The sequence below is a fragment of the Sorex fumeus genome, unplaced genomic scaffold (genome assembly GCF_029834395.1).
Source record: "Sorex fumeus unplaced genomic scaffold, SorFum_2.1 ptg000008l, whole genome shotgun sequence".
In the NCBI taxonomy this organism is placed as follows: domain Eukaryota; kingdom Metazoa; phylum Chordata; class Mammalia; order Eulipotyphla; family Soricidae; genus Sorex; species Sorex fumeus.
Genome location: NW_026606065.1, coordinates 52,686,154 through 52,699,925, shown reverse-complemented (window position 1 = coordinate 52,699,925; position 13,772 = coordinate 52,686,154). Strand labels below are relative to the sequence as shown.

Here is a 13,772-nt window from a genome sequence, read left to right as displayed (position 1 = left end):
ACAAAGGTGGTGAAGGAGCCAGGATTCAATCCCAGACTGTCCCCAATCCAGACATCTTGGTACTCTAATTTATGTTGGTGCCCATATTGAAATTTTTTGATTAATTCAAACAAATGTCCACTAAATCTCAAAAAACAAAGCTTCCAGAACGCTCATGATGCGAGTGTGTGGTGAGAGGTGAAAAGAGTTTAACTAGCAAGAAAAGTTTTAATTAGTAGCCCCCCCTTGGCCTCTCCCCTCTCTCCCTTCCTCCACTATTCCTCCTTTCTTTCTCTCTCTCTGTCTCTCTCTTATACACACACACACACACACACACACATGCTCAAATACACACATACACACACACACACACACACAGCCCACCCTCTCCCTCCCAGCCTCATCCAGTGATACTGGGGGTTATTTCTATATCAGTACTGGGGTCTATACAGTGCTGGAGATCAAACCTGGGCCTGCAGCATGCCCCTGAACCCTCTCTTTGGTCCTCCTTTTCCATTTTGAATAGGGTAACATTTAAGAGAAATACTGAAGAATATCATTAGCATCTCTTGTATATTAATTTAAATGTCTTACTCCCACTACATCAATAAAGTACGTTCTTCTTAATATTTAAATCAAAGAATCGAACATAATAATGTAGCAAAACATACACATAAGTGCATTAATTGTCCTTACATTTGGAGGTGGGGATTGGGTCATACCTGGCAATGCTTAGGGACTTCTGTCTATTCTTGGGGTACTTTATGATGTCAAGGATCAAACTATGGTCAGGTGCATGCAAAGCAAACACCTTAACTCTTGTGCTATTTCTCAAATCCATATCTTCACAATTTTTAAAAGATAAAACAAATTACAATTCTTTTTTTTTCAAATAGTCACTTTGATCCTTCTTTTGCATTTTGGAATATCAAGTTTGCATTATAAAACTGCTAAGAGATATATTCAGGATAAGTTTTCAGTGCCAGAATTACCTCTGCAGGAAATTTATAACATGAAAAATGCATAACTAGAAAATAAAATCTAGAGGACTTTCATCATTTTTGTGTTGATATATTCTACATTGACTTCCGAGTGCATCACCAAATAAAAACCACAGTTGTGAGCACAAATGACAAGTTTATAAGGGAAGGAAATATGTAGTGTTATGGATATTACCATATTACCATATTATCGCCGGAGCGATAGCACAGCGGTAGGGCGTTCGCCTTACAAGCGGCCAACATGGCCGACCCGAGTTCGATTCCTCCGCCCCTCTCGGAGAGCCCGGCAAGCTACTGAGAGCATTCGATATGCCAAACACAGTAACAACAAAGTCTCCAATGGAGACGTTACTGGGCCCGCTCGAGCAAATCGACGATCAACGGGAGGGCCTTTACCTTTTTTTGGGCTGGAGCGATAGCACAGCGGGTAAGGCGTTTGCCTTGCACGCGGCCAACATGGCCGACCCGAGTTCGATTCCTCCGCCCCTCTCGGAGAGCCCGGCAAGCTACCGAGAGTATTCTATATGCCAGACACAGTAACAACAAAGTCTCCAATGGAGACGTTACTGGGCCCGCTCGAGCAAATCGACGAACAATGGGAGGACCTCATGGATATTACCATATAGATTGGGAGGTAATTTCCAAGTCCTCGGGACCCACACTGAACACAAGGTGTGGGCATAATATGAATGCCCACCTCACATACAAAGCTGCAAGATAACTTAATACACTCCGACTGACAGCCTTCAGCATATCAGCTATTACTGTTATTTTATACTAATGCAGGAATTGACTGGCTAATGCACAGATTGAAGGTTCTGGTGACTTCTCATAGAGACTCACACAGTCTTTAGTAAGGCTGCAGTCAGTTTATTTCCTACCAGGTCAACACAGATACACTTTGCACCAAGGCAAGCTCTGCTTACGTTTTTACAGCAGCATTGCTCTGCTGAGCAAATGCTTACACCCCCCTCGCATTATAAAGCTCAAATTCATGACTAAGCACTAAATCTGTACCTAAATAACATGCATTACCACTCAAGATAGATTTTAAACCTGATTAATGTGAAAGCGACTGTTTAAGAGAACTCAGAATAAGTTTTCTCTTTGTAAATGCCTCAAGAAAGGCTGCATAGAAAAACACAGCTATGACTTTAGTGCTTCTCCAAACCGCCCCCCCCCCCCGCGCCCACACACACACACTCACCCCCCAAAGGATTCACAGCAGAATTCAACTCATCACTGAAACAGGTTCAGCAACCAGTAAGTTTTGGCTTTCAATTGGGTATACATCTATCATCCTAGGGAAAACCTTAGTAATTAAACAAAACTGAGGTTGAACTATCCTAGTGGAAATCAGTATCTGAGTTATGAGTCAACAAGGGATTAAGCACTGGAGTTATCTATATTTAAGAAGGAGAAGCCAGGGCAATAGTACAGCAGGTAGAGTGCTAGAAAGAAAGAAAGAAAGAAAGGGAGGGAGGGAGGGAGGGAGGGAGTAAGGGAGGAAGGAAGGAAGGAAGGAAGGAAGGAAGGAAGGAAGGAAGGAAGGAAGGAAGGAAGGAAGGAAGAGAGAGAAATCACTTGCTCACTGATGGGAAGAAACTAGACTTTCTATGGTAATTAGAGTGGAAGGAGAATGAAATAAGCAATTCAGGTGAAGAAGATCAAATATATGGATAGCCAATGAAAACTAGGGGGAAATGGAAGTGGAGTTTTTGGGTCACACCCTTTCGTGCTCAGGGGATAACCAAGTGCTGTGCTCTGGGGCAATTTCTAGAAGTGCTCAGAGGACCATATGTGGAGTGAGGAATCAAATTGGGGTCAGTCGTATGTGAAGTAACATCTTAACCCCTATGCTATTTCTCTGGCCACTGAAAAATAGATGTTTGGTGGGGACTCAATACACATAATGTAGCACACACAGATATCACATTATAATGCTGTGTGCTTAAAGTCCGTATATAGTTGTAAACCACTGTTATTTCAATAAAGGAAATTAATCAAAATGGTATAGAGGGTCATAAAAATTTTCAATCACTGACCTGTGTTCTTAACTAATTCCCAAAACACTAATGCTTATATGAACATGAGTGAACTATAGAAACAATTCATGAGGAAGATACTCTCTATGTATCAATACTTAAACTTTCTTCCTTCAACAACTCATTGATTCATTTTTTTTATTATTTTATTGGTGCATTTCACCAATATGGCCATAGCTTTAATATTTCTACATTTAAGTCTTACCTTTAATTAAATTTTAAAAAGAATTTTGTATAAGCACCAAAGCCTGGCACCTGTAAAACCCCAGAACATCACGGCCACCGCAACCTCTACAGTAATCAAAGGAAGGGGAAAGGTAAACCAAGCTTAACCAAAAAAAGAACAAATATTTTATTTTCTAAAATTATGCTGAATGCAATTTGGTTTTTTGTTGTTTTAGGCCACATTCGGTGGTATTGGGGGTCACTCTGAGCTTTGTGTTTGGGTTGTTCCCAGGAGTGCTCAGGGGATCCTGCAGTGTTGAAGCTGAAACCCAGGTCTCTTGCATACGAAGTATGGGCTATATTGTTCCCCTCACTCACTGGCCCCAAGTGTGCATTTTTTTGTTTTGTTTTGTTTTGTTTTGTTTTAGCATTAAGTAAGTTCTAAATAGGGAGAGAGGCTTGTATGGTTTTCCATGAAGTTGAAATATGAGCAAACTGTCGGCCCAGGGGAAAGAAGCCAAGAACAAATGTTTTCAGTTAAACTGCTCAGCTGTGATCTGGGTGTTCAGCAAGAACCGCATGAGGGTCCAGAGGAAGAGACATTATCAGTGATGGAGCCAGATTTCACAATGAGGAAGTCGGTGCTTTCTGCATCCAGATCAGCTGGAATTCTGCACTACATCACTGGTTTTCAAAATAATCATTGTGACAGAAATTAAGATGAGCAAAAATACTCATGATCTCATCATCCTCTTCAGGTGAAAAGCAGGCTCGGCTTTATGAGTATTCTTCCTTCAGGACACTCCTTTCTGCACTTTCTTGGAACTTTTCAAATAAAAAAATTTCCTTTTAGGAATTTACGTACATATTCTTAAATGAGCAAATTAATGTGTTAACTCATAGCAAAAATTAGGCTTTAGTTGAAAGTCAGAGTCCAGCCCACAGGAAATGTCAGCATGGAATAGAGTAGAAACATGATACCTATCTATCATAATTTATTTTTCACTTTTTGTTTGGTTTGGGGGCAGTGCTGGGGACTCATACATGGGAAAGGGCCTCATACATGGGAAGCATATAGTCAACCACTGAGTTGCATCCCCACCCCGAAAGCCACATTTTTCTTTTGTTCTTGCTGGATTTTGACCACAACCAGTGGTGCTCAGGGCTTACTTACTCCTGGATCTGGGCATAGGGATAAGTCCTGGAAATGTTCTGGGAACCATACCCAGCACCAGGGATTGAACCAGAGTCTGCCACATGCAAAGCCAGTGTCTTACCCCTCAAATATCTCTCCAGCCCTTCTATCAATCAATATTTTATGTGATCAGTTGTGCTTTTAGGATTTTACCAGAGGTTATATTTTCCCTAGTATATACCCAGTCATAGCACAGAATAATGTCATGCATTCAGAAGACAGCCAAAAGTTTTAAACTAATAATGATATTCAATTGGGAGAATTTATGACTTTAAAATGTAAAGCTGTTAAGTCTCCAGTCACCTTGATTCTGAAGCAGTGTCCTGTCTAGTACAACAGGAAAAAACAAGGAATGTCATTAACACACAGAGAAAGGAATTCAAAACTAGAATTTAGAATAAAAAGGCATTTTCATGTCATTAATAAAACAGAAAGGGCTATTTCAATAATAACCCATAAAGAATGTTTAGGCAATATTTTATCAAAAATGAATAATTATGAGAGAACTATGGACCCCAAATTGTAGCAAAGGCACATTGTCTGCAATACCTTATTTTCTCACTAAAAATACTCATAATAAATGGAAGAAATAACAGTTAACCAATAAAGTTCAATATAAATAAACTTTTAGTTATAGGATTAAAAGCTGAGAAGCAATTATAAGGACCAAAAATGCTTGGTCATGAAATAGATATTTGATATATTATTTGATAAATAAATATTATGATAATATACCTTATCATCATAACTATACCTTTAATCACTAAATGATAAAATACAAATTTTAAGTACTTCAAAGTTAAAACAAATAGTTTTATTTTCTTTCCTTTATCATTTAAATGATGTACAGTTGAGCTAATCAATAAACCAAGATATTAAAAATATCTTGGTTCCTTTTTTCTAGTCTGCTTAAAAACAGTAAAGTGACATGTTTATAAAATTTCAGAATAATGGTCCTAGAGAAAGATGTCTATTTTGAATTTAAGATTATAAACCTTTTAAGAAGTAATATTTGTATTAGATATGCTAGTAGAAATAAATATGGATGTTAATATATACTAACCTTGGGCTGGAGCGATAGCACAGTGGGTAGGGCTGCTTGCCTTGTATGCAACCAACATGGCCAACCTGATTTCAATTCCTCTGCCCCTCTCGGAGAGCCCGGCAAGCTACCGAGAGTATCTCGCCCAGACGGCAAAGCCTGGCAAGCTACCCATGACGTATTCGATATGCCAGACACAGTAACAACAAGTCTCAAAATGGAGACATTACTGGGCCCGCTCGAGCAAATTGATGAACAATGGGAGGATAGTGACATATACTAACCTTACTTGGCAATGCATATTTAGAAATCTACATATATGTTAACATGTACATATATGAGAATAGATAAGGAGAATGATAAAGCAAATAAGCAAATGTGAAAAACTGATAAATCTGAGCTAGAGGTGCAACTCCATGAGCATATATATTCTATACACACATGCATGATGGATTCAAGCCCTAGCACAAAATATAAACATTTAGACAAAACTGATAAAAATTCATGTAAAGGGTTAGTAGGAATTCTCCATAATACTGTTGCATATTTCTTGTAAATATCATGTTATTTTGAAACATAAATTTTAAAATACCCTCCATAAGATTTTGAGGGTCACCTCCCAAGTAGTACTCAGGTGTCCCAGGGACCCAACTGGTAATTTGTCACTAACCAAGCCAGCAGCTCAATACTAGGATTTAAAGATGCAAAATTGCTAAGGCCTGCAGTGCCAGGCACCACCTAGGCCTCTCTCAGAATGTGGGGCCTGTAGAACTGTACTAGGTGTTGGTAAGGGAACCATAGGGTGCAGAATAATACATATGCATTATGAAATAAGCTTAGAGGTTCGTTATATGCCATGTAAAAATCTCAATTTGCCTTATCGCAGAGTACTAGTTAATAATATTACACTTCCAGTGAAACATATTTACAGTTTTAAATTGTACTTTAAAGTGAGCATCAGAAGGATTTCACTTTCCTTCCTGAAACAGCCCATACTTAATAAAAAACGATTAGAAATAGTCATGAAGAGACCTTATGGAGTGCAGCAGCAGTGGCCTTTGTTTGTTTGTTTGTTTGTTTGTTTTAAGACTAAGATTATAATAGAACCATAGGGTGCTGAAAAATCAAACCCACGTCCACTGCAGTATTTCCTTGCCCCAGTCCTCTCTAAGACTGGAACTAACGATCTTATCTAAGAGACCAAGTCATTGATACAATCCTATTGAGTGAATTTTTGTCTGATAGTTTTACTATTATATTGATCATCATCAAAAATGCATGTGTATATACAGTGAAAAAGAAGTATAATAATATCCATAGCAATACTTTTTCACAAAAAATTAAAACAAACTCACATGTCCAGTGGGTGAATTACAATGTATTTTGGTGGAATATTATACAGCCATAAAATGAATGAACTAAACCACACCCAAAAAAACAGAAATAAATTCTAAAGGCTTGTGGAATATTAGATCTGTGGGAAGCTAATGTTCAGTGAAAAGGCAATACTTCAAAGAATGCATCATTTCATTTCATTACATTCGAAACCAGGCAAAATGAAATGATGGCAATCAAGGTCACAAAGAGGGGTGAGGAACTGCAGGATGATGGCAGTATTCCATTTACTGACTGGGTGACCCGGATGGGCTGCCCACACTGGGCATGAACTGGGCCACATGTTTATGATGAGTATCCTTTTAAAAATAAATTTAATAATAAAAACCTTTCCGTGTCTTTTGGTCTATTCATTCTACACTGGAAACAACCCACAAGATGATTAAAAAATATGGTAAACTGTATGAAAAAGTAATCTTTTTCAACTTCTTAGAGCCAAAGAAACAGAAAATATGTTAATGATCTTACGAATGCATTTAATTATGTTTTGGTTTGTGGGCCACACCTGGCTGTGCCAGGACTTTATCCTGGCTCTGGACTCAGGGATCACTTCTGGTAGGCCCAGGAGAACATGTGGGATGCTGGGGATCAAACCTGGGCCAATGGTGTACAAGGGAAGCACCTCTCCTGCTATACTATGGTTCTGGCCCCGACTCCACAAATTTAAAAGTATTCCACATGTTTAAATACAGCACTTCAAAGAAGTATTTTTTCCCCCACCAAATAGTGAATATATATTCAAAAGCAAAACTAACATTTGCCTTCCGACTTCAATAAACTTCCAGGCAGTATAGAAGTATAGAAGGCCAAGGAAAGCTGTAAGAAAGAATGTAATACATATCTGAACAGAAACTACTGAAGATGAATACATAACCTTGAGCTCTATTATAATCTTAGTCTTAAAACAAACAAACAAACAAACAAAGGCCACCGCTGCTGCACTCCATAAGGTTTCTTCATGACTATTTCTAATCGTTTTTTATTAAGTATGGGCTGTTTCAGGAAGGAAAGTGAAATCCTTCTGATGCTCACTTTAAAGTACAATTTAAAACTGTAAATATGTTTCACTGGAAGTGTAATATTAATAACTAGTACTCTGCAATAAGGCAAATTGAGATTTTTACATGGCATATAACAAACCTCTAAGCTTATTTCATAATGCATATGTATTATTCTGTTTTTGTGGTCAACTTTCTTAATATCCCTTTCGACTTATAAAAAAATGACTCTAAATTCATCTTCTCCCTTCGAAAGAAACTCAATGTTTGAACATGACTTTGCACTAATTCAGAGGAAGGTTTAGATACGAATTTTATTAATCATTATTAATCATGTTTCTTGGAATGAAAAATACACTGGCACATGCTGATAAAAGACACTCAGAGATAATTCAACAATTAGAAGAATGTCACTTGATACTAAAGGTTACCTCATTACACACAAAGTTTTGGAATTTCTTAAGTCTGAAAGAAAGGAGACCAAAGAAAATCCAAGATGACTTTTTTACCAAACAAACTGGTTGATAGTTTGTACTCCTCTTGGTAAATAGTCCTTCTCCGGACTGCAAGAACTATTGATTACTATACATCCAGAAATAACCCAAATGTTGAGAGTGGACAAATTTGTGCATCTAAATGGAATACTATACAGCAATGGAGTGAATGAGCCAAGCCATACATAAGAAAGCAGAAATGCATCCCACAACCTTCAAAATCAACAACAATCCCTTTAGATGAATTCCCAACTTAGCCCTTCCATCTCCTAACATCCAGCCGCAATTGTGAATAATTAGTAAGAACTTTTAATTTCAAAAATTTTTCTTGGGTTTGGAGCCATACCTTGTGGTGCTCAGCACTTATTACTGGTTCTGTGCTAATTGCTTGGGGGCCCATATACAGTGCCAGTGATTGAACTGGGATTGGCTGTGTGCAAGGCAAGCACATTTACCTTTGTACTATCTCTCCAGCCCTACAATCCCGAATTTTTCAAAAGACAACTATCAAAAACATTACCACATTTCAGGGCTGGAGCGATAGCACAGCAGTAGGGCATTTGCCTTGCACGCAGCCAACATGGCCGACTCGAGTTCGATTCCTCCACCCCTCTCGGAGAGCCCGGCAAGCTACCGAGAGTATCGAGCCTGCACGACAGAGCCTGGCAAGCTCCCCGTGATGTATTCGATATGCCAAACACAGTAACAACAAAGTCTCCAATGGAGACATTACTGGGCCTGCTCGAGCAAATTGATGATCAACGGGAGGGCCTTTACTTTATTTTTACCACATTTCATTTTTTGGAGCTGAAAAAATAAAAAAAACCAACAAAACTTAATATACTATATATTTTAAATACTGGGGACAAAACCAAAACAAAATCAAATGCCTTCAAGACTCAAAAATATGCATCAGGCTATCTGAAACAGTTGCTAACAATATCCTGATGGCCTAACATGTGACTTACAATGTGATTAAAAATAGTCAATATGACTTTTAAAAATATCATATAAATGGCCACCAAGTACCCTATAAACTGAAAAAGAAAGATTATTTTAGGTGCTATCAATCACTTTACTACAGTTCCTTCATTTAGTGATTCTGGACTCCATAAGACACAGAGGAAGGCTGAAAACAAATAAGCAGACCCAAAAAGTAGGCCTGACGGAGGGAGACTTGTTAACTCTGTTAGCACCAGGCCTTCTTGCTCCAAACAAAACAAGGCTTAAATGTAGGGGCCCAAGGCAAAGAAAGACATGAATAGTACCCCTAAAAACATTTTTCAAAGTAAAATCACCACATCATCAAGAATCTAACGACAGAGTTTTGTAATGCTGATTTTTATAAGTGTTCTTAATTTTTATCAAATAGCACTGAAACCAGTCTGTTAGAAACAGGATTAGTACTGTAAGTATAATGGTGCAAACATGTCACTCCACAATAATTAGCCACTCTCCAGTAACATTTTCAGTATATCACTGCAGAAAGTTTTGCTTTGCAAACAGAGGACACTGATCTCACCTGATTTCATTTTCATATTGTGGGGACAGTCTACCTGAATTCTGGTAAAAGCTTTTCAGGAAAGAGGGGGCAGTGAAGGAGGGGGCAGAGAAGGAAGTATGAAGACTTGGAAGACTGGAGGAAGAATTAGTCTCCTTGTGCATGCGCCGACCTGATGGTAGGATGCTGAGTACAGAAAATACAGCAAATTTGTCTTAATTTATATTTTGGCAAAATTCATTCAGTATGTAAAAAAAAAGCATATAAACAGGTTCTTGCTATTAACCAAATCTTTCCTCTAAAAGATCAGGGCTCGATCTCAAACAGAAAGAAAAGAAGCATGCACTTTTCTACTTAGACGATTATGACCTAGTTTCAGTGTTTCATAAAATTGAGTTGCCCATATAAGCAGTATTTCTAACCCAAATGTGTTGCTCTCTATAAAATTCTTAACTATTTTAATACAGGGGGAAGTGTTTGTTTTTACATGCAAAACATATTTGAGAGAGAAAAAAAAAGTAGAAAAACACAAATAATTACAGAAAACAAATTCCAGAAGGAAAAACCACGTTTCAGGAGTTCAAAGACTTGAGTGTTTCAAAGAGACAAACCGTTCTGAAAATTTTATAACAGCATGTTTGGTAACTAAATGTCATTACAGGACCTCTTTGGTTCAAAAAACATGAATATACACATTCTTTCCTGCAGTCTGTGAAATTAGGCAGTTTTGGCTTTCTTTAAATCTCTTACCCATCTCTTTCTTAAAATGTTTAATTTATAACAAGCTTTCACAATGATAGAAATAGCATATTTTATATTGATAGAAATTATAGTAGCTTATACATCATAAAATGTGAAAAATTAAAGGAAGAAATATACCATCATTTATAGTCAGTAAGTAATGTTTCAAAACTTTGAAAATAATTATTTTGGAAAAATGTATTTAATGTCTGAGATAAATAAAAATAGATATATATGAATATTTCATCTTTTTCATAAAAGATTGAGTTAGAATGAACTTTTCTGAATTCTTTCATCTTCTATTTATCATTCTTTAATCGCAAGTTATTCAAAAACAATGAGGACGAAATTCCCTGGAAGAAATGGTAGTAAATTTGATAACTAATAAAAAATAATTAATCTTACTATTTGGGTTATTTTTTTTCCCAACAGGGATTTGATTTATCATACCCTGTTTCCAACTTCAAACTCATAGGAAATGAGCAGGAACAAAATTAGTTCCAGGATATAAATTCTCACTAGGGCTACACAATGGAAAGTATAATCATTTTACAGTTCTAGTTTTACCCTCTTTATTACTGCTTACAAACTTTTCACCAAATAACTTCACTAAATAATTTCTGAAACACCGAGTAAGAGAATTCCTAATAGATTCTTCCTGACAGCCACGATATGCACCCAGAGCAATTTAATCTAGATATTAACAGCTTTCCTACTTGGCTTCCATTTACAGTGAAATGAAAACTGTCAAATCTTATCTGCTGCCCGAAGCTCACTTGGGTGAGATTTTTCTGAGCGCTTGCATTTTACGGGCGGCTCGAAGGAAGTTTTCCTGCTACGTTATTTTCCTGTTTGCTGACTTCGTTCTCTTGTGCCATGAACAAGAAGACGCTGAGTAACAAGTCTTGTCAGCGGGTTTCTTTTTTTCCGACAAAAACAACAGTCTGATAGCTATGGGCTTCATTTTTCGTGGGGGGTAGGGTTGTGCTGGAGGGGGAGAAAGGCAACTTGTTTCCATCCTAAAACGCTCTCGCTCTCACTCTTTTATCCTTTGGGTGTGTCCCCCTTTCAACTTGCCTAATTTTTTAGAAACTTTTTTGGAACCATCAATCTTTGGTCTTTCTAAAAAAAAATTTAAACAAAGACACATGGGCCGCAGCATAAACGAACAAGGGGCCTGGAGTCTGTAGGGACCGAGCCCAGGATGGAGATGGGGTACCGTAGGTGAGCATGCCCCTGGCCTTGCAGAGCCCGGACTCACCTGCACTGCTCGCTGGAGCTCTGGCGCAGCAATGGGGAGCGCAGGCCGTGGGCCCGGCCCTCATGCAGGTGCAGCTTCCTCCGGGTGCTGGACGGTGGGTGGCTGAAGGTGTGCGCCCGTCTTCGGAACTGCGGCGAGTCCAGATCCTCCTCGGGGAACGTGTGCCACGCAGAGGACAGCGGGGAGGCGGGCGGGGTGCCGGGCGGAGAGTCTCCAGGAGAATAGTCCTGCAAGGCAAGAAGCAAGCGGTCAAGGGGTCGATCTCTCCTCCGGGACCCCCCTAGGGCCTGCCTGCTGCAGCCGGGAGCTCAGAAAGAGACAGCCAGGGTGCCTCTGCTTCCTCCTGGGTCTGGACCAAACCTACCTTTTTTTTTTTTCTTCTTCCCACTCAATCCAAGCTGAAGGCTAATCAGCATCACCACCACCACCACCCATTCCCCCACCACCACCCCCAGATAAGCCTCTAAGGACAGTAAGGATAGGCCAGCTAGTGAAAGGGAAGATAAGGGAAAGGTATTCTCTGCCCTCACACTCTGGGGTAAGCAAGAGGCAGCACTTTCCTCTCTGTGAGATCAGAGATGAAAAGAGATCCTGACCCACAGAGGGTGGAGCCTGTGTTTACATATCTACTGATTTCCGTGACTTATCGGCTGCATGTTTCCTGTACTGTCAAAACAATATCACAATGCTGAAGTGTCCAAATCTCATGGCGAAGCCTTCAGGAAAATAAAAGAAAGCCAACTAAAGATCGTCCTTCACTGTGGCTTTTTTTTTTTCTGATTGCACAGTCCCTGAGGTTAAATTGTGTAAAAGACATGAAAAACAGGAAATGAATGAACAGAGGACTAGGTTGGAATGTATCTCATAGCATGAGTGGTGGTCATAAATCTTGCCATTTGGACAGGTATGCTGTTTAAACTCTCCAAACAGGCACCACTGGACAAATGTCCGGCTTGATAAGCGTGAGCTACTGCTAACAGTCTCCACAACCGGCTAAATCCTCAAGTCTCTCTGCAACAAGTTCAGCAAGAACATTTAAATATTTTTCCATTAAAAAATAAGAGAAAGCTGACTGCCTAAATCTCAGGTAACAATGTTGCCTGATACAGGAAACAGGAAGTCATACCTAATTTTGAAAACTGCCTAGAGATTAAAAAAAGAATCAAATGTCACGGAAAGTTGAAAAATACTGGATGAGAAGGGAGGGAGAGTAACATGGGGAGAGAACAAAAGATAAAAGGATGACTGTACAACGTAGCAATTCAGTGTCTGGCTCTTCAAGCGTTTTGTTCCTAAAGTTGCTTAAGTACTAAATACTATTCTCCACACACTTCCTACCTCCAGACAGCAAAAAGTCTAGTAGAACACAGTCCGGACAGCCTGAAGCTACTGGTTCTGTTACAAACTTGCACTGAAAAAGGAACAGAACACATATACCTACAATCTTCTCATTAAGTATAAGAAGGTCTCACAATGATAGTTGGAAATGATCACTCTGGACAAGAACTAAGTGTTGAAAGTTGAAAAAAGAATATGCACGATAACCTTTCAGTATCTGTATTGCAGACCATTAAGCCCGGAAAGTGGAGTGGGGGGAGGGGAGGGGGAGCAGGGGAGTGGAAAGGGAGAGGGAGGGCAGAGAGAGAGAGAGAGAGAGAGAGAGAGAGAGAGAGAGAGAAGAAAAGTACCTGCCACAGAAGAGTGGGAAGTTGGTTGGTAGGATGGAAACTGGGGACATTGGTGGTGGTAAATGCACACTGGTGAAGGGTTGGGTATTAGAACACTGTATGACTGAAACCAAATCATGAACAACTTTGTAACTATCTCATGGTGATCCAATAACAATAAAAAATAAATAAAAGTCTTAAATATTTGTTTTCAAGAGTCTTAAAGGATTCGTAATAAAAATAACCATGCACATTACCATATCAGTGTTGGGTCGTTATTTTAATTTT

At 39.0% G+C, this 13,772-nt stretch overlaps 1 protein-coding gene across 1 annotated transcript in view; it reads right to left on the bottom strand.

Annotated features, from left to right (window-relative positions):
* Positions 1–13,772, bottom strand: part of TBC1D4 (TBC1 domain family member 4) — a 96,751-nt gene that overhangs the window by 43,239 nt on the left and 39,740 nt on the right. The window contains exons 10-11 of the mRNA XM_056109836.1: positions 11,818–12,044; positions 9,837–10,001 (exon numbers count right to left, since the gene is read on the bottom strand). Coding sequence (XP_055965811.1) covers positions 9,837–10,001; positions 11,818–12,044 — 392 coding nt within the window. The remainder of the gene's footprint in view (positions 1–9,836; positions 10,002–11,817; positions 12,045–13,772) is intronic.